The 25,154-nt window shown below is 39.1% G+C and overlaps 1 protein-coding gene across 1 annotated transcript in view; it reads right to left on the reverse strand.

Moving 5' to 3' along the window:
- The window catches only part of LOC121325033 (formin-like), a 121,176-nt gene that overhangs the window by 66,356 nt on the left and 29,666 nt on the right, over positions 1-25,154 (reverse strand). The window contains 7 exon segments of the mRNA XM_041267331.1: positions 2,922-3,063; positions 5,928-6,077; positions 6,079-6,115; positions 6,118-6,175; positions 6,177-6,632; positions 20,418-20,479; positions 24,892-25,012. Of these exon segments, the coding sequence (XP_041123265.1) occupies positions 2,922-3,063; positions 5,928-6,077; positions 6,079-6,115; positions 6,118-6,175; positions 6,177-6,632; positions 20,418-20,479; positions 24,892-25,012 (1,026 nt within the window).

The following is a 25,154-nucleotide window of genomic DNA, read 5'->3' on the forward strand; positions in this document are numbered from 1 at the left end:
GTATCATGTGTCATTACATTTGTTTGTAGAAACCTTTTGCAAGGGCCCAGACTGAATGGAGAGCCATCACTCTGCTCAAGTGACTGGCAAACTGAGGCTATGTCGACCTGGAGCCCACCAGGATTGATCCAGTGCAGCGGCGTGGGGTACAGAGCGCGAGAGAGAGGGAGACAATTGCCACTAGCTGCTCCCTGCACATCAATTAAACAGCAGGCAAGGAACTCCAGCCCAGAAGACTGAATCAATGCCAGGCTGCACTTTTCAAGACAATGGTGACAGTCCTGAGTGGGGAGCAGTGAGCCACACTCCCAGAGAGCTCTTGGTTATTATTCCAATTCACACTGCAAGTAAAGCCAGCACCATTTTTTTTTCCAGTGATTGGTTTGATTTTTAATAAAAACGTGTGTATCATCTTGCGATTAATGGTGCCAACGGTTGAGGTTTAGGGTTGGAAATAAGACTCATTCCTCCTCTGCGTTATCAAAAGAATCTAAAGCCTGTGTTACATTCTGTAAAACCTTAATTAAGAACACATATATCCAGCATCTCTAGGGGTGTGATTGTATATGAAAATAATGCAGGTGCTGTATTTCAAAGCAGTGTGTACATTTCGAATAGATTAGCAGAGCAGCATGTATGCTGCGTTTATATTTCCAAAGCGACTCACCCTATATGCCCCTCCTTTAAAAACATTGCAGTTTAGCAGTACAGACATGCCCTCATGCTCTTCCTTACTGTTAGAAACACCACAGTTTGGACGGCAGCCCACATTTCTAGCATGAATGCTCAGATCAATGCATTAGCAATCTTTAAACTGTCAGACTAACACATGCTACAGTTTAACAGCGCGATACTTATTGTTTTTCAAGAGAATTAATAACATTCCTCTGGCTGCACCTCATTCCCCAGTTATGTCTGGATTAGTGGATTATAATGCTAATCAATGCACTGGTCTCAAGATCCATTGACATATCTTTCAGTAATGGCAGGGAAATGTCTGTAAACTGGAATTTCGCCAGCTGTGCCCAGTTTTATGTTACTTGCTACAGTATATGATTTTTAAGATGTATAGAGCAAGGTAATCACTGCTACCAATAGCTATCGTAGTTAGGGTAGGAAGTCACCGTGGCACTTTAGCTGTAGGTCACCATTGATCTTTACATTTAAATGTATTTTGGGCTCCCTCCGGTGGTCAAACTGTAACTGCACCCCTGCCTTACTTCAAAAAGGACAGACTGGCAACTGTGGTAATAGTGGGTACAAAGCAAAGTTAAGGGATTATTTTATTATTAGTAATTCCAAGATAGCTATTATATGTCAGTGCAGATATTTTGTAGGACTATATGTTTCTATTTCTTTACAGTGACATCATTCCATTGAATGATACACTTTAAAACTACATCATAAAAACACTTACTGGGTTATTTTTGAAGCTTTGACATGTATAAACATTCCCCAGATGTCTTGATGTTTATACAAAGTAACACACACATTACCTCACCTAGCCAGAATATAAATTAATAGCTACAGACCTCAAAATTGTAATTAACAAACATCAAACATTGAAATGCTTGTGCCAATCAGCTGGTAAAAGTATGTTCTGTCATCAGTATTTTACAATGGTAGTTGTATCCATGCTTTGTCAAGTGACTGCAGTTAAAAAGCCCCTTGTCTCAGGCACCAGCTCCAAGATTCCCAGACATTTCACACAATATCTTGACACACATCTATGTTTATGCTTAAATGCAATGACAGTGATGACGTTGTCTTGTAAATGTCACAAAACCCAACACATTACTGATTTAAATGTACATTAACCAGACATCATGCCTTAGTGATCACTCTCTTAAGTTTATCCACTGTGTTGCAATAGTTTCTAGCAAACACAAAAAATAAATATAAAACTCATAGAATCAAGACTTTCTGTTTTGGTTACTTGCTTCATCAGTGTGAACCCTTGGCTGAAACACTAAAACACTGTGCCCTGAGTTCTGGCTCCCACAATACCCTGTTGACTCGTTTTGCACCTGCCCGCCAGTGAGCAGAAGTGCCAAGGTTTTGCACTGGACACCTCCGCAGAGAGAGATAAAGGGCCTTTGTTACACAAACAGCACATTCCCAGCTTGGACTGCAAGCTCACATCGTTAAGTCACTTGGTTTACTGAACACAGTAAAGTATTTTTCCTGGATGTTACAGTCATCTGCAGCGCTATAGTAGTATTATGCTTCTAGAATGCATGCAGTTGTATTTCGTAGAATTCTGAACTCCAACCTGAATATTATTACTGAAGAATGCAGGTTTTTGATCTGGAACACAGAGTCAATTTCAATTCTTTGGCTTGCACCTTGAAAGTACTGTTTCACTATAGTGTTTGTTTACAACCAAGAAAGATGTGAAGAGCTCCTGTTGGGAAACAGGTTTCATGTTATAGACGGTTCTGTCGATAGGAACTCTTTGCTGTTGGGTCACGATGCCAGCAACCTCATTCATGATATTGAAACAGTGCCGGCTTCTATCTCAAACATAGTGGGGTCTATTTGAATGATCCAAACAGAGGCGTATCTTAAATAACTATTAATCCAGCTGGTGTCTTCCAACCAGGGGAGATTTATAGATCCACTTATTAACATTATCACATACAATAAAAATACAGTAAATGTGGTCTGGTTTACACATGTTAGGGTGGCAGTATTAATAGTTAACATCTGCCATGGTTCAGCTCAAATAGACACAGTATGTCAAAGGGAAGTTACAGAAAGAAGGGAGTATAACGTGCAACTAATGCTTTCACTAGTCTTTTTAGACCATGAGGTAAAACTAAAAGAAAGTCCAAAATGATTGACTTGAGTCTTGAGTTAATGCGGATGAAGCTAGACCTGGGTATTCAGCTGATGGAAATGTCTGCATTATACCCACCCACCTTTTTGGTCTTTGCCTTCTTCTCGTAGGATTCTGACAGGGGCTTCTTCGTCTGCTGGACAGCAGCTTTGGAAAACAGCTCCTCAAACTCTTTGGGATCTTGGATACTTGGCTCCTCCAGTGACCCCCACAAAGTGCTATCACTAAGAAATGAAAAAGCAAATACATTATACTGTGGGTGTGTGTAAAAGAACAGAAATCAAAGGTGAACAGAATTCCCCGCAGTCAGTGTGGTTTGCCCTAGTAAAAGTTTCCCACAGTAAAGCAAAAGTCTGATTAAGCATAGTGAAAGCAGGGTAAAGCATAGGCAAGCATTATGAAGTATGGTAAATCACATTAAAAAAAGAAAAAAAAAAGAAAAACATGGAAAACCATGGTAATCTATGGTAAATGTAAAGTATAACCATTTATAAAGGTAGGGCCACCAAGGTCAGCCAGAACAGCAATTACTGTCTCTAATACAATTCAAGAACCTACTATCAGACAAACTAAAACAATCTGTCTAATCTGCTGTCTTGAAACAGAGAGGAATTAATCTGTCTTGTGTGCTGTGCTATATACTGTATTTCAAGTGTTTTTATCCCTGTACATGAAGAGTTATAAATGGTCTAGAGATATGCAAGCTATGGGATGCATATCTGATTATATCTTTTGTTAAATACAAAGCAAAAAAATGATCTTTTTCTTTTACATCGATGTTTATATTGAAAGCGTTAAGCTTGTCTAAATGATGCCACACTTGTTTGTATATGAGGTGGGGTGTATTCAGGATGCACATTTCAATTATTATACACAAGGGGGCATGTTAAAAGAGTTTAATCACCTCCTATTTGAAAGGAGAAGCAAAACTCAAACCAAACAACTACCCTAAGGACTCTCAAGTTGTTTGTTTCTCAGTTTTATTAACATGATATGAGTTAGAGACTAGAGCAATGCTTTATATATAGGCCACAAGAGGTCAAACCAAAGTTATAAAATTGTGGCATACATAAAAATACATAAATACATAAAGTTGTTTTAAAATTTAAAAATTCCATGAAAGATTCTGGCATTTTACCCTCAAAACAGGCCATCATTCTTCCCCACACTTCTATTGTAACTTTCTTTTACCAAAGTTTACATTGCAACCCAACTAATGTGGTAAACATTTCCACGACATATTGTTCAGATGAAGAACTTGATATGCTGCTTCTCCTCTTTTCTGGCAGTAGAACTGAGACTTTCTCAAGATGGCTTCCCCGTATCAATTCATCGTAATTGTTCTGATTCTTGGCCCTGTTCAGGCCACTGAGTGTTTAAAAAAAAAAAAAAAAATTCTTATGAGTAATTGAAGAATTCTGGCTGTCTTTTGTTGCCAGGAAACAAAACACTGAAACTCACATGATCTGAGCCAGAGCAGAGAGGAGGTCAGGAGCTTAGCTTGAGACTAAAAAGAAACCAGTCTGAAAGGGACGTGACAGTGCATTCCCGGCCCCCAGACTGCAGCTGAATCAGACGTGAATCTGCACCCAGGCTAGTGCTGAATCGCACCTTGGAATGGTAACCTAGCAGACTACTGAAGTGTTCCATGTGGTGAGAGATCGGGGAAGATGATGGATGCAGAGGATTCTGAAAGGCAATCAACTTGTACAAACACTGAAGGCAGGCAGTGAGTAAGCTGTATCAACCAGTGTGCAGCAGCTCAGGACTAGTTCCCTGCTAGTCAATCAGAAATGTATGAAATCGGTTAAGCTGATCCATGACTTAGCAGAGAGCAAATTGTTTGGCCACCAGACAAAGCGATTGAGACTTTTTGTTTGGAGGTAGCTACAAGTGTATAGATGGAGGAGGTGGGTTTGTAGAATGAGCATGAAACAATGGAGGGTAAGCAACTGGGTTCCATTTATAGGTTACTGGTTAATTCATTGACTCTTCCCAGACTTAAATTGCAATAAGTTGAATTTATCAAAGTCTCCATCTTACCAAGGGGCATTATAATTATGGTGTCCTTAGCTACAGCATAAAGAGAAAACCATTAATCAGAACTGAAATCTACTCCCATTCGGACCCATGGTGCTTTAGTATCAGTTATTATGTGGATCTAGTGACTCAATGTTTGTTTCCTTTTAGGTAGTTGTCAGGCACCCATCCTGTTACACTATGCAAATGATAATTCTAGTCCAGGTAGCCTGGTTGAATTTCCCAAATAGTTTTAGGTTTGGGGTCCATATGGGGTCCATAATTCTTGCATGAATATCAGGCACCCTAATAGCTAGCTTCAAGGCTTGCCTGAAAGTACAGAATTAGAGCTTTCCAATGATGTATTGTATGTCCTGCACAAACGTTCCTAAGCGAAACTACAGCAAACCAGAACTAAAGCTTCAGTCACTTCAATAGATACCGTTCTGGTTTCAATGTCATTTAAAAGCGATGGCTTTGCGGTTTCCATTGATGTCAGGCATGCCTGTATGCATACTTTCTACCACCCCCTCATTCAGTGCTCCAGTGCTGTGACGCACAACAAATTAGTAGGAGTGTCCAAGTGCCTGTAACTCGAAAATGGAAACAAATAGGAACACAATCAATATACCTAATGAAAAAGGAGGCTTGAAGCTTTCCAATGATATCTTGCATGTCTGTAACATATTCCGAGAATAAACTACAGTGTCCAGAATACAGTGGTGCCTTCACTTGCTAGGAGATAGCTGTGCGCATTGGATGTCTTATCCATTTTGCATAGCATAAACAACACATTATACCAAACGATGGCTAGAAGTAAAGGAAAAGCAAAATAAAGTGTTCATATACACATGCTCATTCACTCATTTACTCCAGTTGTTAGTTATATGTTGTTTTATTGCTGGGGTCCGGTTGGACCCCAGGTTACCAGGAAAGTCACTATTCCGACATGTCCTTATAAGGGTTAATCATAAAAAACAGTTCTACTACTAAGTGAACCAAGAACATCCAATATCCATTCTATACAGACCCTTCAAACATCATTGAGACTTTTAGTTCATCTACGTACCTGTTCTCTTTGAGCTGAACTCGAGTCCAATACAGGGGCTTCATGGGGCATGCTGGCTCTAGCACAGGTTTCCGGGGCCTTGTGTGAAACATCTGGCTGAAAGCAAAGCCTCCTGGGGGAGGGGGTGGTCCACCCCCAGGTGTGGGGTCCACAGCCGGGCATGGGGGGCGGAGGTGGGGGAGGAGGCCAGTGCCTGGTAAAGGAGGGGGGGGGGGAGGTCTCTGAGACTCTCCTCCTCCGAGGCAAAGGGGGGGCGCAACCAGGTAGGGGAGGAGGAGGAAGAGGGGGCCTAGCACCTGGGAGTGGAGGGGGGGGAGGAGGTGGAGGTGGAGGGGGCCCAGCACCAGGGAGAGGAGGGGGTGGCACTTGTCCTGAACCACCAGGTTCTGTCTTGCCCGCAAGACTCTGGTTTATACACTTGAGGTCCAGCTTATTAGGCACTGTTTGGTTGCTTTGGATAGTCCTGGTCTCTTCCTCAGGGGTCTTGAGGAAGGTCTCCCTGTCTGTCTGGATGCACACGGTGCGGAAAGATTTTGGCAGCATGTCGTCTTCCGTGGAAACAGAGACTTCTTTGAGTTCTCCCCTGGCTTTATTACAGACATTGTTTTCTAAGTCCTTTTTGAGTTCTTCAATTGTATCTTCAAGTTTCGCAATTGCTACAGCATGCTCCCCTCGTATTTCAAAGATCTGCAGTTCAAAGTTTTTCTGTGGAAGACAAAATATAACGTGACCCATCCAGCCATCCGTGACACCCCCTTACAAGTTAATGAATTCTTCTCAGAGGGATTTAGGGTTTTTTTTGTTTTCCTTAAAAGACCAGAAGCCCACTGTAACACAATTGTGCAACTGGCACTTGAACCTGAGACATTGCTTCTTTGTGGCTTCTTCTCCACTATCAAGAGTCTTTTTCCCCAGAATGTGTGGCATAGCGCACTGGGCGTGCAAGGCACTATATTACAGGGTTGTTATGACTGTTTTTGTATTGGTTAATCTTCGGTTGTTTCAAAGAGCCTGCTTGCTGCATATTATCTATATAGAGTTCTCGAATGCTATATTTGTTCTGCAGCTCAAATTAATCTCCACGCTGTTTGAGGGGTACAGTATAGTGAACCCTGTCCAAGTGTGTCTGTGTTATATTACTCTGCACTGTTTTCAATACCCAGCACACTGGCCTTGCTACTGACAGAGTCTCTGTGAAATAGTTAATTAGCTGGTTTTATACAATTTTTTAGTCGCCAAAATAATTACCCTGGATTCTTATCAGAGGGCTTTGGTATGCCTGCAGCAAGAATCAAAGTTAAATTAAAGACTAGACAATGGTCTGGAGAAAAGACAATTTTGTAAAACATTTAGCACATGTTCTTCATTCTTTTGTGGTTTGAACACAATTTGAAAACGTCAAAAATGTGCCAGATCCATTGTATAGCTTTTAAGATGCTGCTGTTAGTGAATGTTACTATCAAGTTTAATTTTGGAAGTCAGTCAGCCATCCATTCAACGCAAGTGAATAATAAATCACTTTAACTGCACAAGACTTTACATGGGAATGTAAAACAAACAAAGCACAAACCACTGTTTCGTTATCATTACCTACATGCAAGATTGCTCATAAATCAGTGGGTATAGTCTAATACCTGCAAATCTTCTCAATGTACTTGCCACACAAAACATATAAAGACTGGGCAAAATATTATAAACAACTGCCACAACACTGTCAACAGGCCTGTAGGGCTTTCATATTTGAGACAGTGTTTTGTGAACACTTCATAAATCAGTATGTAAGTGACAGACATATTGTTAATTAACACTTGAGTACTTGACAAGCATCCAGTCATAACAAGATGAAACAATGCACTGTGTATTAGTAAATCAAATGCAATTACTCATGACACAGGACCATACAGCACTTGCATTCCCTTTTCATTGTGCTGGCGGTTTCTTTTCTTACTTTGAATCAGGATACCAGTATGACTATTTTAACTATTAAAAGTTGCTGTTGCTCCCTGGTATCAGATTGTGAATAGGTCAATTTTATTGTGATGGTCAGGCTGCAATTTGACCATTCATCATGCATTCTGGCTGAATATAACAAGAATGACACCTGAATGCACTTTAATCTTATGCACTTCCTCTGAGGTCTGAAGTAATTCATTTTGAATTCCACCCTGTTAATTCATCATGATGTAAAAACATTTCCCCTCCATCCTAATGAATTCACTGTTTATTCTTCAGTAATCCATACCATCTTACAATTGGAGGGATCTGCAGCTCAGAATCCACTTAACCAATGAGCTGCTGAATCTCTTCCAGCTCCCACATTCACTGACGAAGCACACAGGCTAAACTATTGTGCATGCTTCTTGTTAGGAAACGAGGTTTGACTTATCTTGTCTAAGTGATTCGTTAAACAAACAACTCTATAAAAGGTCAGCCTGAATTTTTCCAAGTCTGTGCCAGCAAGCACTGCTTAAAAGGACACTGTCGCACAGCGGCAAAGCCGGAGCATTTCAACTAGATACCTTCCCCTTACATGAGCATCACCCAGAGCTTCGAGCACACTATCGCAAAATACCTAAACTGCCTGGCCCCTGTATTAGTCAGTTAGTCAGTCCATGTCACAGTGACCATTACTAAAGGAGAGCCTCTCTGCTGCTCTGAAGTGAAACATGTCGACTAGTGGAGTGTCTGTAAGTTCTCAATTGGCACCTTGTGTTGTAGGATACTTGGTCAGTTAGGTCCATTTAATACTGTGGATCTCAATGCTATGTAGTTGAAGAACCTTCCAGAAGCATGGTATGCCTTGGTATTTTTCTTCTCTGTAATATTTCTCTATGGCACTGCATTATGAAAACAGAATTGTGGAAGGGTAGCAGGACGGTCCAATAAAGCAGCAGGAACAACACATTAAGATTGTGCTCTTAAGTGCTGGTTTGCACACTTTTACTGAGAAAGAATGATAGAATAAACAATAAGCAGCTGACCAACTCAGGATTTCCGCCTATAAGCGCATGCCTCACAATCTTTCCTGTCTCTTATGTTCCTCTCTAAAATTCTACAACCTGATTTTGGAAAACCCCAGTCTTGTATTCCAACCAGGTAGTCTCATTGCACAATTGCCTGTCCAGTTACAGGCCCCATCTTTCCTCACATTCCTAACATTCTCATGCAAGGAAAGTGGAGGCCGAGGACAGGCAATTAACTAATTTAGTGCTGGGGTTTTCAACCCTGTCACAGGCAGCAATAGATATTCTTGTCTAAATTATTTCACTCTCCCTTCAAATGTATATATGAGTACCACTATGTAACTTATCTAGACTCTCTGATTCTACAATCTCATTATTCAATCTTCCACTGAAATGTACTCAATAGCTTGACTCAATCGTCATGGGAATCTGGGAATCTGGGAAACCTGTATTTGTATTGGGGCATGTTTGAATCGTGAATCTTTAGCTTGTAGGAACCATGGGAGATGTAATAATGGTCTCTTAGGACATACAGCCCTCCTATTTACATAGAGGCTTGATGCTCCAGTGGTTAAAGAAAGAGGCTGTTACTAGGAGGTTCCAGATTCAATCCTAGCTCAGCCACTGACTCACTGTGTGTGATCCTGAGCAAGTCGCTTAAGCTCCTTGTGAACCATCCTTTGGATGAGATGTAAAAGTAAGTAACTCTTCAGCAGCAATTGTGATGCGTAGTTCACACCCAAGTCTCTGTAAGTTGCTTTGGATAAAAGCAGCTGCTAATAATAATGATGGGAGATAGAGTTCCTAAACATTACAAGTAATTCTGTATAGGGTTTCAGTTGTATTGGTCTGCTTACACCATTTGGAATAAAGTAATATTGTTTTTCTAAAAGAACTGAAGATTTACAAAGTTTTTATGGGAGAATAGCTGTGTTATATCCCAGACATCAATACAAAACATAATACAAACATAAACCTTTGTCGGCTTGTAAATAGAAGATAAGAAAATATTTTCAATAAAAGAGTTAAATAAAAAAAAATACATGTTAATTTAATTATCGTCATTTAACAACAATCATTAATCTAAATCCATTATCTGCCCAGTATCTTGGAAGAGGATTAGCATTGTTAATGCACTGCTGGTCAGAATGATCACAGTTAAAAGGTTTTTGACGGAGATCAGACTGTTTTCTCAGAAGTAGATGTACGCACAGAGGCGCTGCAATAACAATAAGGTAAGAAACTTATCCAAATGACGTCCGCTACCACAAAGAGAGTTTACTTATTGTCTGGCTCTAGCTGGAGTATGGGTTCCAAACAGGAGAAATACAATGACACTCAAAACTAAACATCTGTTACTAACGTAGCTAGGAAGGTGAACAGACAAGATGCTGAATGAATACTGTAGTCAGAGAGTCTGTTGGGTGAGGGGTTCACTGCTGGATGAATACTGTAGTCAGAGAGTCTGTTGGATGAGGGGTTCACTGCTGGATGAATACTGTAGTCAGATTCTGCTGAGTGAGGGGTTCACTGTTGGATGACTACTGTAGTCACAGTCTGTTGGGCGAGGTGTTCACTGCTGGATGAATACTGTAGTCAGAGAGTCTGCTGGTTGAGGGGTTCACTGACTCCTCGTCTGCTTGAGATGAGTTGGAAGACACATTTCTGGTCTCCATCAGTCTAGCTAACACATTTTTAAAACCTAATCTCTTATCAAATAATGACAATGCATTTTGCTCTCTTCTGAGAAGTAATAGTAACACAGTGGCTGCATCAGTTTCAGATCCATACTGAATGTCCAAATTTCATGTTTCAAATTGTATATATTTATCCTGACATGGGAAGGCAACACGAAATAACCTTATAAAATCAATGACAAAAAGAGACACATTCTACATTGCACAGAGCAATTCCAACAACAGCATAGGTTCTTTACAACTCAAAAACTGTATCAACATAGTTTAATTCCTTTTTATTCAGAGCATTAGAAATTAATTAAATAATCATTGTATATGTTTCTTACAGTCTTCAATATAGAAGAGTGAGCCTTCAGCTTACCAAGACCACCCCTAACTATTAAGCACTCAATAGAGCTGAATTTAGAAATACTAAAAGAAACTTTAATGACAAACATTTCAACCTGAAGTCTTTCAATGTCTTTCAAAGATAAAGGCAGCACCTGATTTCAGAAAGGAGGTATCCACAAAGATTTCCAATGACCAAGTCTTTATTGTATTTGACAGATGCCCATGCCTGTGATGGAACATAATATACTTTGGCCCACGGCCTTGTCCATTACAGCTCGATAGCTGTCACATGTGCTGGCTGAACTGAGTTGTAATGATGACCGATTGATGACAGCTATAGCCAGCGAGCAGGACAAGTGGCACTTTGGGCCACCTGCCTCTGCCCCATGAACTGGCTGAACTGTGATTTAATAATTATTGATTGATGACAGCTATGGAGCAAGGGAGAAGGAGGACTAAACAAAGAAATGACAAGGAGCATAGGTGATAGGCTGTATATGGGAACAGCTTGATTACGTATGTGATTAAAGGATGGGCCTCCTTTCAGAAACACAAGTTTTAAATTAAAAACATGTTTTAATTGCAAGCTAAAAATCAATATACTGAAGTATGAAAGTATTACTGAAGTAGTAGTCAGTAGGCTTTTCGTGAACAGTAGATTTTATTTCCTAACCACAAAATAATGAATGATCCTTTTGACTAGGCACTATAGCTGAGAGGTACATCTACAGCTACCCTACGGCCAAAAGTTTTACATCACCTCGAATTTGAGGATTGAGACATAATAAAAAAAATAACTAGATGAACATAATTTAGATCTTTTATTTACTATCATGAAATCAAAGAACATCTACGGGAAGCCATGATAGTAGTATAGTATTTCATGTCATGTTTTTTAAAATGTCAAATTGTTGTATAGAAAACTACAAAGTGATATGTTAACCTAACATTATTGTTAATATTATTGTTAATGTAACAGGTTTCATTCGACTTTATGAATCACAACTTTTGTCCATAGTTGTATATGAGAGTCTGATAAAGGTTATTTAGGGACTTCACAGTTTTGTGGGTGTTCTCCTGTCTTGATAGCGTCATGTCAGCAATGTTGACAAACACAACCCACAGTGCAAGACAGCTCCACTTTGTAGAGTGTACCAAAACCCTATTCACTCTGCCACAGAAACCACTACAAAGTAAGGACAGTGACTTTCTTTGTCTTGTTTTTTTTTTAAATATACTTTAAATATTGATACAATTTAGCTTGTAAAGTAGACACTCATTGCCAAAAGGCCTTAGAACATCTAGACAAGAGTTCATACCTACTCACAGGATCTGTAACGCGAGAAAAACAGACAACTGGGTTTACCATCTGCTCAGAAGCACATGAAGTTCAGCACACCCTGATAATCATTATGAAAAACTGTCAAGAACAGCTTCATATATAAGGTACAGCTATGTTATACCCATTTGGTAATGGCTGTCATTCCATTGAAAGGGAACTATTTATTAAATGTCTATTTTAAATTAACCTACAAACTGCAAAAGAAAGTAACATTTAAGCATGATTTTATTTATTATTAAAAGAACAAACACAATTGCCCTCATTTTTTAAATCATGTGTGATCACTGCTGTTACAGATCTGAACCTTGAATGTGAGATGAGCTGCAGTTAAAAGCTCTCTACTCATGACTGCTTCATGCCCAGACTCCACCTTGTTAAATTTAGACCAAACCAGCAATGCTACCAAACTTGTAAATGCTTCATAAGTGATCTTCACGCTACCACACCAGGTGCAGAGCTTGTTTCAATGTGAGCTGTCTTTGCATATACAAATGTAAACAAATGCTGCTAAACTGACTAAAACACTCAAATGCAAAAGTATCACATGAAAATAAAGTGTAAGGGGAGGTGTGGAACAAAAGGGAAAATGGCTAAACTGCAAAAAAAACCAAACAAAACAAAACAAAAAAAACCCTCAGATACAATTGATACAGGCATACTAATCGAAAACACCTTACTACCCGGTTTGAAAATTTATAAAAGAAGCCTGGAGTCTAAGTTTATAAAGCTGAATTTGATATGCTTTTGCGAGTAGGCCAGTCAATATTTTTAATTTGAGTTCTATTGGTCTGTTTACTTTGTTGCTGCTTTCAATTGGTACAGTGATTGAATTCAAGTGTACGGGCATAATTCATACGAGTGGTACATAAAACATAGAGTCATAGTAATGGATTATAATAAAACACTAAACAAGAATTGTGCTTATGATTGCTGGGGGGCTGCCAATGGGCCTGGGTCCTAAAACTCTTGCATGCATTCACACAAGTTCTTTAAATAGTTAAATCAACCAGGAGCATGGTTCTGTGACAGTGAAAAGTAAGATCATAAAGGCAATGAAGCAAGTTAAGCAAGTCACAAGAAGAATGACTGTTCAATGGTGTTCCAGTTACATAATAAAACAGCACTGAGGCTATTTTCCCCTTCTTAGTAAAGACAAATCACACAGCAACCACTGTACTGTACATCCGAAAACCCACACATGATGTTTTATTGCTCTGGATACTCAAACTTAATGTATCATTAAATACCCGTGGTTTCCATTCCACTTTATAGCAAGGGTTGGTCTTCAAACACCATAAAAGTAATATTATCCAGGCAGTGGGTAAGAAGCAGTCTACAGCGTACCCAAATGTTTCAAACTCCTTCTTCACTGAAGTCTGACAACTTCACAGCTCTGTGACAAAAGTCAAATAATGGCATTCTTGTCAACAGCAATCAGACCACACATACTGCAATTTCTTCATAATGTCTTTATGTCCAGAATGCCTTGGATACACAACCAAGTGGGAGATTCTGTTTAGGGTGTACAAACTTTAGCACTTTCGGTTGGTTTCACAGACCCTGTTTAGCATTAGTCTTGGACTTCCTAATTTTACCTAAACCAACATTAGTTAGTCCAATTGGGGTCTGTGAAACCAGCCATTTAACTATGAAGTGGTTCAGCTAGCCCATCATTGGAAAGCTTAATGTTGCTACTCTGCAGGAATACAATTGGTAAAAGTTGGTATTTTTACTTATACTGCTCCTGTATGTGCCTCCTGCATGTAATTATTGGGTAGAACCTTATAGAAATTTACACAGTAAATTAGCAAGTTTATTTTGCAGTTTTCCCATGTTTTTCCCATGTTATACAATGCATTTAACCATGGTTTGTTAGGTATTTAAAATGCTTTACAATACCTATATGTGCTTCACAGTACTTATGTTTGCCTTACCATGCTTTCACTACGCTTTATTTCATTTTGCTATGCTTTTACTATGGGAAATTTTTATTAGAGAATACAAGCTGCTTCAGAAACAACAGACAAAATGAACCTGAAACAAGGTTTGAGAAGACAATAGCAGAAGAAAGCACAGGGTTTTTCTCAAGAGAAAAGAGAGAATCTCACTTACTGCAGGATGCAAAGCTTCCATGACAACAATTACGTCACTCGGAAAACAGTGAGGACGTCTGTAGCACACTGGATCCATAAAGCCTGTGCTTAATGAATGCTTCCAGTGATGCAACAGCCTTTATTATAATACTTAAATGAATAACACAAGTAGGAAGGTTGTACTGAGTTTGCTGTTGAAGCAGCAATGGAAAGGACACTTTCTAACTAGCCATTGTTGTGTTTTCTTCACTAAACCTCTTCACCTACCTGACCTAAAGGAGACACAGAAAGTGGACACAGATAGAAGCAAGGACCAAATACAACCCAATGTGAGAGAGTTGCTGTGTGTATAAAGCTGGGCCTGCACCTAAGATACATTTTTAAAACTATTTATTAATGTTCTAAAAATTAATTCATTTGTAATGGAATGCAACCGCAAACTGCACTTCCGTCGCTCTAAAACCACACACTTCACATTTATATTCCTTATCAATTCAAACAGCTGAATACAACTACAGTATTGACATTGCAATTGTGCTGCTGCTGCTTTGCCACTGCAGTGTGTGATGAATAGACTGCCAGTTTCTGAGGCTGACTGTCTCTTTTTTAGCTGTCTAGTCGACTAGTTTACTATTTGATGCTACCCTACTCCCAGATCACATACCTGAAGTGTACCTAGAAGAATTGATGCTGTTTTGAAGGCAAAGGGTGGTCACACCAAAATATGGATTTGATTTAGATTTTTCTTCTGTTCACTCACTTTGCATTTAGTTAATTGATAAATCTGATCTAATAACATGTCTATTTTTGAAAGCATTCTTACTTTACAGCATTTTTTCACACCTGCCTAAAACTTTTGCACAGTACTGTACATCAGTGACATGCATCCCTAACCACAGCTGGAAATACAAATTTAGAGCTATCAGTAACATGAAAAAGCATACAAACCATGATAACCTACATATGTGAACATGCAGACAGACAGGCAGACATCTCCATACACCTCCTGGTTCTGATATTCCCAATACCTTGTGCTGAAGAATGCTCAAACCAAGCCTCTTCACAAGTGCTTCAGTAGATATACCATGAAACTTAAGCATGACATATGGACAGATTACATCCTTATACAGCCATATCATGAATTAATAACTTTGTCAAAGAGGCTTTATCAGAACTGGACAAACGGGATATATAGATTAATAGAACTTTAACTGCGTGACTCACAGACAGACAGCTTCCTAGATTACCCTGAACTCAACAACTGAATCCGGCTCTCACCAAGTTTCATCACAAATGAACAAGCGGTTCTCTAGATATGTATGCAAGACTGTAGTGTGACATATGTTGCAAATGTGACAGGCATTGTTGTGCGACACACTGCCATTACAGGTTATGTCCTGTGGGTGAGATGAGATGAGGGTAAAAGCTCTATAACCACGAATGCATAGAGGTTAAGATGCTCACTTGCGCTGTGGGAGGTCGCCAGTTTGCACCTAACCCTGTTACACTGATGACGTGACCTGGATCTCATAGATTGGCTGCATCTGATCACTGAGGTTAATGCATAGCTTTTACATGTACATTTTACCTATAGATTAGTTGCACAAGTTATATCGACAGAATGTCAATGCTTCTCCAAAACTGAGAATCAAACGTGAACTTTCAGCACAACCCGAATATGCAAAACTAAGCAGACATTAGTGATATTAAGAGAGTTACAAACATCCTTCTGATCTAGTGTTTAGTGACATCTAGTGAGTTCCACACACAATTACAAGGAACAAAAAACTGTAAGCAACTAGGTCTAGGCATTTCCAGCACTCTTTGCATGATTACACATCATTGCACAGTATAAGATCGGAGGATCTCCAATGTTCATTGTCAAGAAAACCTCTGGCACATGTGTTTTTGACTATGTCAAAGCTTAGTTATTTTACGCAATTCCAGGGCATTATGGTTAAAATGTAAAATTGTCAAACAATCTCAGTTTTGATTACTGCATTCTGTAATTATTCCACGTCTATATCTGAATCAGATCCCAGATTTTTCATTCAGTCCAGCAGGCTGCTTTATAATCCTAAACTATCCCAAACTATCTACCTGATCTATCATCTAATTTCATAAAGAGCTGAATATCACAAAGGAAAACATGCCTGAAGAATACAGTGGCTCTCAAAAGTATTCACCCCCCTTGGACTTTTCCACATTTTATTGTGTTACAACATGGTATCAAAATGGATTTAATTAGGAGTTTTTGCCACTGATCAACACAAAAAAAGTCCATAATGACAAAGTGAAATATAAAATCTACAAATTGTTCTAAATTACAAATATAAAACAGAAAATAATTGATTGCATAAGTATTCACCCCCTTTGCTATGACACACTTAAATAAGCTCTGATGCAACCAATTGTCTTTAGAAGTCAAATAATTAATTGAATGGAGAACCTGTATGCAATTAAGGTGTTTCACATGATTTCAGGTTAAATACATCTGTCTGTGGGAGGTCCACAGTTGGTTAGTACATTTCCTAACAAAAACTACATCATGAAGACGAAGGAACATTCAAAGCAAATCCAGAATAAGGTTCTTCAAAAGCACCAATCAGGGGTAGGATATAAGAACATTTCCAAGGCATTGAATATCCGCCGGAGCACAGTAAAGTCCATTATTAAGAAATGGAGAGAATATGGCACAACTGTGAATCTGTCTAGAACAGGCTGTCCTCGAAAACTGAGTATCCGGTCGAGAAGGGCACTAGTCAGGGAGGTCACCAAGAGGCCTATGGCAACCCTTAGTCTTCCACGCATGAGCAGGGAGACACTGTGCATACAGCAACAATAGCCCGGGTGCTTCACAAAACTGGCCTTTATGGGAGAGTGGCAAAAAGAAAGCCACTGTTAAAAAAAAACTCACATCAAATCTCATCAAGTTTGCTAGAAGGAATGTGGGAGACTGAGACCAAGTGGAAGAAGATTCTATGGTCTGATGAGACCAAAATAGAGCTTTTTGGCCTCAACGCTAAGTGCTATGTACACCATCCCTACCATGAAGCATGGTGGTGGCAGCATCATGCTATGGGGATGTTCTCTGCATCAGGGCTTGGAAAGCTTGTGAAGATAGAGGGCAAAATGGATGCAGCAAAGTACAGAGAAATCCTGGAGGAAAACCTGCTGAAGTCTGCAAGAGACCTGGGACTTGGAAGAAGATTCCAAGCCCAAACCCCAAATGACCCCAAACATACGGCCAAAGCCACACTGGAGTGACTTAAAAACAAAAAGGTCAATGTCCTGGAGTGGCCCAGTCAAAGACCGGACCTCAATCCAATTGAGAATATGTGGAAAGAGTTGAAAATTACTGTTCACCAAAGGTCCACATCCAACTTGACGGAGCTTGAGCAATTTCGCAAAGAAGAATGGGCAAAAATGGTCTTGTTTGCAGTGTCCAGATGTACAAAGCTGATAGAGACTTATCCAAATAGACTCATGGCTGTAATTGCTGTCAAAGGTGCCTCTACCAAATATTGACTCAAGGGGGTGAATACTTATGCAATCAATTATTTTCTGTTTTGTATTTGTAATTCATTTAGAACAATTTGTAGATTTTATTTTTCACTTTAACATTATGGACTTTTTTTGTGTTGATCAGTGGCAAAAACTCCTAATTAAATCCATTTTGATACCATGTTGTAACACAATAAAATGTGGAAAAGTCCAAGGGGGGTGAATACTTTTGAGAGCAACTGTACATGCATGTGTTTCTCTCATACTGTGGAATGCCTCTATTACAATGATATGGAAGGAGAGCTGGTTCTAATAGACATGTTCAGATTAAAAATGAGTGGTCTTAAGAATGATTCATACAGAACTTTAAAAACAAACATAGCTTGCACTGTATAAGAAGGTAAGTCAGCTAGACAAAGTTTTGTCAAGTTCCTTCATCTGCGTATGATTTGACCCTGGTAAAGCAAGGTTGTCTTTTGATTATTCTAGCGATAATAGTTAAACAAAATAAAATTTGAAAAATGTGACTTGTACTGAAACAGGTCTGTTTTCCCTAATATTGCCTATTTTCTCAATTCTGGCGTATGTGGAATGCTATAGCTCCCCCTATGGCTCAGGGTGTGTAGGTGCTATGTTAAATGTTCTTTGCTTTTCTTATGTTATGTATGCAATTAAGTGCTGTCTGCTGACTTTTACTTACAGTGTATACAATACTTATTTTTATTCCCCTTTAGAGCTCTGAATTAAACACACTTCTCTTTATCTTAATCTATATGGAAAAGGTGAAGCATGCTTTCCACAACAAAACACAGCACTTTTTTTTTTTAAATTCACAACATGTTTTTCTTTATACTGGCCTGCAATTCTCTTGCAGAATTTTGTGGCAAAATAAAGGCATAAAGAAATAAAATTGGTCAGAGAGTAATGTAATCCCCCATTAACAGAAGAGGGTTATTGTACAAGGTGGATATACTGCAGTGCTGCTGTTGTGGAAACAAACCCTTCACCACCACCATGATACCATACACCATATCTTTAGCATTCTGATAAAAACAGGGTGTTACCAGGCGTGATTTTGTAATTATGTGCACCTCAATAATTCTGACCAGGTAAAAACAAGGACTCTGAGTTTTGCTTTCTTCTCTCCTCTTGCTTTTAGGTTAAAGTGCAATAATGTGGGCCATGCCACGCTGAGTCATGCATGTATTATTTAGATGTGGTATTTTAATCAGTTTTAAAATGAAATTGATAACACTGAATTTGATAAATCAACCTTGCTTTCCACACAAAGCTCCAGTTATCACAGCGGAAGGTTAAAGCTGAACCATGGTGCCTCATATCTTAAAACACCAGATTAAAAACAAGGTATTTGGTTTTAATTTAGCACATAAAGCTGATGCATGGAACATCAGATTGTGGCCGTTGATCTAAATGTACAGATATTTTGTAGATAATTTAGTTCAATCAAATCAGTACAGTGAAAAACTACGTATATAGTTTGAGATCTGAATTTACAAATGACTTGAAGGTCTAAGTGTTGGAAACACATTCACAGCACGACCTTGTCGACGTGGTAAAAGCATGAGAAAAAGTAAAGCTAATAAAGCATTGTGAAGGAAAGCATGTAAAATCAAAATATAGCTAAAACTTATAATGGACCATAGCAAAGCATGGAGAAGAAGAGGAAAAGGACTGCAGGGTAACTGCACACATTTGGTATTCAAATCTATTAGCGGCCTACCTACATTTTTGGGGTGACATTCTTTTATGAACAAAAAGTTGAACAGAATTTGGTTGCCTAAAGAAACAGATGAGATCAGAAGAAACGACGGATACGTTTTTTTTTTTATAAAGCATTACTCTTCAGTTTATTGTAGTACGCGAAAAGTGTAAGGCTGAAGTGTTCTCCATTCCCAGAATTCAGCCTTGCACACATTAATGCTGTAGTAATTCATAACAAACAGAGCTGAGAACACTGCTGGAGGGTTTCTTGTGATTCTCATTGCGCATATAGAATACTAGAAAAAAGCTTGTTCTTTTAGTTTCCTTTTAGTGACAACTGTGCTCTCAGAATTTTAGCTTTTGATGTTTACTTGAGTACGTGCCGCTAACCCCAGGAATACTCCAATTGAAATAAAGTCAAGGATTGTTTGGGCAGGACTATTATGCTTCAAATGACCCTACAGTATTATCCTGCCTGTAGCATCCACAGATAGCAATGAAACACCAATGTAAGGCTATGTATAACTAAAGGCACAAGCCTGCATTATTTTCCTGTTAAACACATACATATCATTAAACTGTGTGATAACCACCTGCTGTGAACAAGATACAATCAATTAACATGAATACTGTATAAGAAACATTTCTAAAAAGGGGCTTCATAACTGCCTCTTCATAATCAAATAAAGTGTTTGGAACAAGCCCATGCATATTCAGCAGCAATAGAATATATTATAATGGTATCCCTGTGACAAATTAGAGGTACAGGTGCATTTACAAAGAAACACCAAGATCACTCAAGACCTCAAACTTATCATTTGGTACTTTTTTTTACTTACTTGTAAGTTTTCGACGACTTCTTTACTTTCTCTCTTTAGGTGAAGAATGGCAGCTTGATGTTCTGCAATTATAAAAATACATTACTTCGTAATATCAAGCATGCATTACTGGACAATGTTTCACAAGGAATAGTGCAGATTTAAATACATGATAAACCAGAACTCAGGTCACACACACATTCAAGACATTACAATGGGAAATGGTCACAGCAGAACACTTGACTGTGACTTTAACCTCACTGAGTTTACTGGCCCTGAGAAAAACTGGATCATTTGACATGTTTTGGACATATCACTCAAAATTGGTTTTGACATTTTTTAAACATCTCATATATTAATAAGGGTTTCATCTATCGAAAATGAACAGTTTATTTTCTATAATAAATTATTATTATTATTATTATTATGTACGATACATTTTTTGTTATGTGACATTGAATAATATGCAGAAAATTCTGATTGGTCTCATAGGTAAAAAACTATTTAAAAGTACTGTTTTTGGCCACAATGTGGTGACAAGTGCTTTTTTTTTTTTTTTTCACGGTCCTGTGCTTTCATGATAATCATCATTGCCTTTTAAAAGGATCCTGGAAAATGTTGTTCCCTGTGGAAAGTGCCAGTTTGGAATTCCTTTGTGGCACTGATCAAGGGAAAGTGATATCAGCAGGAAGCGCCACCTCTACCTGTTCTGCACCAGAGGGTGTTCCCCAGTGTGCCTGAGCATTCCTACCTTGTGCCAATGGTATCAAAGTTCAGAAGACAGTCTATTCTACAGTATATAAATTGTGATGACTCTGGAGAAGGGATGGAGGAATGTGTTGTGTTGCACCAGTTCACCATGGGAAGCAAACACCAGAGTGGGAATAGGGGTACCACTAGTACATCACATGACCACTGGGGGTATATAAGACGACATCTAGCAGAAACTACCTGACTGGCTGGCACCCCTATACACCACCATGGAAAACAAAAGACCCGTACACGAGTAGTTTCAATAGTTTGTTTAGTCAGCTACCCTTTTAGCCTCATCAGATGTTCTTTTTTATTTTTTATTTTTTTCAATTGGTGGTATGTTTTTCTTTGTTGGTATAATTTGTGTAAGAACACTTTTCTCATGAATTGATCAGTACATCAGGATACTGAATATGTGAATGTGATCAAAATGAACTAAACTCAGATTAGATGTATGTATCCCATCTATTTTATGCATTAACTAAGCAATATCTAACTGCTCTCAGTCTAACGTAGTACACAGTAGAACACACGATGTGTTTATAGTCTTACTATCCAGTGCTATTTGGGAACACAGTACTGGTTAAACCAGATTGGGTTAACCTGTCTACAACTCTAAACCCTGCTTCTATCGGCAAGCCTGTCTGCTGTGATATCTGAGTGGCGAGAGACTGATACCACCTCACTAACAGAACAGCTCCGAATACAATTAGTGGCTGTGCCAGACATCCAGGTTGACTATACTCTATACTCTCTGGTTCAAATGTGTTCTGTGATTCCAAGGGGTCATATAACACATGAAGGGTTCAGCTTAATAAAGCTTCTAAAAAAGTGGTTTCACCTAAAAAATAAAACCTGGGGGAAAAAGCAGCAAGAGACATGTGAGAGGGAAGGATTGTATGAAAACTGGTCATTACACCTTTAAGTGATGTACAATGTTAAGCAGAACACACACACACAAGGCAGGTATAAAACCATGCCTTCTGGGCCCAGTTAGTGGAAAAAATGATGTAATAGTTGTAATAGTGATGTAATTAAAAATGAATATCCAATTCTGCTCTGTTTGTTGTATTTACAAATGAAACGTCTTGCACTGTGCTACAGTATGTATAAAAAGGAACCATGTTGAGAATCTCATATACAGTATATTCCATTAACAAATCAATTAGTATTCACAAAGAGACACAAGGCATCAGGACATGAACATGACCATATTTCTCTAGCAGCGGGAGTCTACTGCTAGTATTTTCATGCTGGAGGATACTAAGAAATGTGTTTTGCCCTCACTTCAAACACAATCAGGTAAAGGTAAAACTATTGGAAAATGTAAAGTGTAAAACTCAAATAACTGATGAAAACATGAATCTAGTCTAGACTACAAGATTAGGTTTCACACATCCTATACCACATGTAGACTAGTTATTCCCTATTCACTTTTCGGTAATTAATTAACAGTGTGTCTTTTTCCTTGGGGAGAGTCCAGGTCTCAATGATCTGCTGGGAATTTTACCAGAAACACTTACTATGGCCTGAATCCTAGAGTGCAAATTAGCCTAATCCCTTCTCAGAAGCAACTCCCAGGTGATCATTAGAAAGGTTTAGCTGCACTGCACACTTTCCCATTTCACCAGCAGCCCTACTATCTACCATGCATACCAATAAAGGTCTTACTGCAAAATGAAAATCGAAATATTTGCATGCCTAACATATTTATCATGAAGGTTTACTTTCTGTTCTATAATTAACATGTGCCAGTGTCGACACACCCTTATACTGTGTGTTTTAAACTTACCCTCCCAGCAAACCAACAGCCCTACTTCCTCCCACACTGCAGTTTACTCTGAATCATGCCCTTTATTACAATGGTAGAGCTGAAGCTGCTACTGTTTGAAACTAATCTTATCCCATGTAATAGACCCTTTCTTCAATGTACAGTTGAGCTTTTCAATTCTGAGACATTTAATACATTTGGAAATGTTGGTCTGCTTCTATTACAGTCACCCCAGCTTATTTTCACTGGATTGAACCCCTTTCCATTGAACCCCAACTTCACACACTGTGCTGTCCTGCTTTAATGACACTTTGATGGACACAGAATGGACTACATTTGCAACGACTACAGGCATCCAGAATGGAAAGCTGTTTTTCTAGAATTTTGATGTCCTCGTTCCATCGTTGTGCTATACCTTTCTAGATTTTGGAAATACCTGTTATAAGCGTGAAATGCCAGAAGGGGAAAGGCCAGTGCCATCACTTCCAGGACTCCTTGTTCTTCTTTACGCTGAAGATAGTTCTTAATGACTTTCGCTGTAATTTTGGGGTCGTTGTCATGCTGCAGAATAAATCTGGGGCCAATCAGATGCTTCCCTGATGGTAATGCATGATGAATAAGTATCTGCCTCTACTTTTCAGCATTGAGGAGACCATTAATTCTGACCAAATCCCCAGCTCCATTTGCAGAAATGCAGCCCCAAACTTGCAAGGAACCTCCACCATGCTTCACTGTTGCCTGCAGACACTCATTCATGTACTGCTCTCCAGCCCTTCAGCGAACAAACTCTCTTCTGCTACAGCCAAATATTTCAAAGGTCCAGAGCACCTGTTGCCATTGTTCTGCACCCCAGTTTGTGTTTTTGTGGATAGTTGAGTCGCTTGGCCTTGTTTCCACGTTGGAGGTATGGCTTTTTGGCCGCAAGTCTTCCATGAAGGCCACTTCTGACCAGACTTCTCCAGACAGTAGATGGGTGTCCCACTGTTTTCTACCAACTCTGAGCTGATGGCACTGCTGGACATCTTCCGATTGCGAAGGGAAGTAAGCATGATGTGTCTTTCATCTGCTGCAATAAGTTTCCTTGGCCGATCACTGCGTCTACGGTCCTCAATGTTGCCTGTTTCTTTGTGCTTCTTCAAAAGAGCTTGGACAACACATCTGGAAACCCCTCTCTGCCTTGAAATTTCTGCCTGGGAGAGACCTTGCTGATGCAGTATAACTACCCTGTGTCTTGTTGCTGTGCTCAGTCTTGCCATGGTGTATGACTTTTGACAGTAAACTGTCTTCAGCAACCTCACCTTGTTAGCTGAGTTTGGCTGTTCCTCAACCAGTTTTATTCCTCCTACACAGCTGTTTCTGTTTCAGTTAATGATTGTGTTTCAATTTACATATTGAATTGATGATCATTAGCACCTGTTTGGTATAATTGTTTAATTATACACCTGACTATATGCCTACAAAATCCCTGACTTTGTGCAAGTGTACCTAGAAGAACTGATGCTGTTTTGAAGGCAAAGGGTGGTCACACCAAATATGGATTTGATGTAGATTTTTCTTCTGTTCACTCACTTTGCATTTAGTTAATTGATAAATATAATCTATTAACATGTCTATTTTTGAAAGCATTCTTACTTTACAGCATTTTTTCACACCTGCCTAAAACTTTTGCACAGTACTGTACATCTAACTGGTTGGACACAACATATTAGAACCACGATACACGTGGCTGGCAGTTAGCGTTGTGTTGGCAGGTGTATTAGTTTCCAGCGTTCGTTTCATATATTACTGGAACAGACTTCATAAAATTGAATTGACCCGAATTAAACACTCTGTAGACTTGTCAGACTAATTAATTGTTTAGCTGGTTGCCTATGGTGGCCCATATTGGCCAGTGTCTCAGACATTGCGTCCAGACCCCTGTTTATAATGTGGTATTACAATCCCGAAGGACATGCCAATGCCAGTACTTACCAGCTTCCGTGTACTTCAGACCCACTTTCTCTTCTTTTTCTTTGGGTTTGGGTGGAGGCCACACTGCCGTCAGCCGCTTGGGCGTTCTGTCTTCACTGTCAGCGGGAGAGGCCAGCTCTGACTGAAAGAAAACAATTACAAATGCACGTTATAGTTAGGAACTCAATTCCATAAAACATAAGAACATGGAAAGGGTATTAATGGAAATCTGCTTCCAAAATGAAATGGATTTGTGAGCTGCTCACTAAATGCAGATAGCCATC

This window comes from Polyodon spathula, chromosome 12 (assembly GCF_017654505.1).
Source record: "Polyodon spathula isolate WHYD16114869_AA chromosome 12, ASM1765450v1, whole genome shotgun sequence".
NCBI lineage: Eukaryota > Metazoa > Chordata > Actinopteri > Acipenseriformes > Polyodontidae > Polyodon > Polyodon spathula.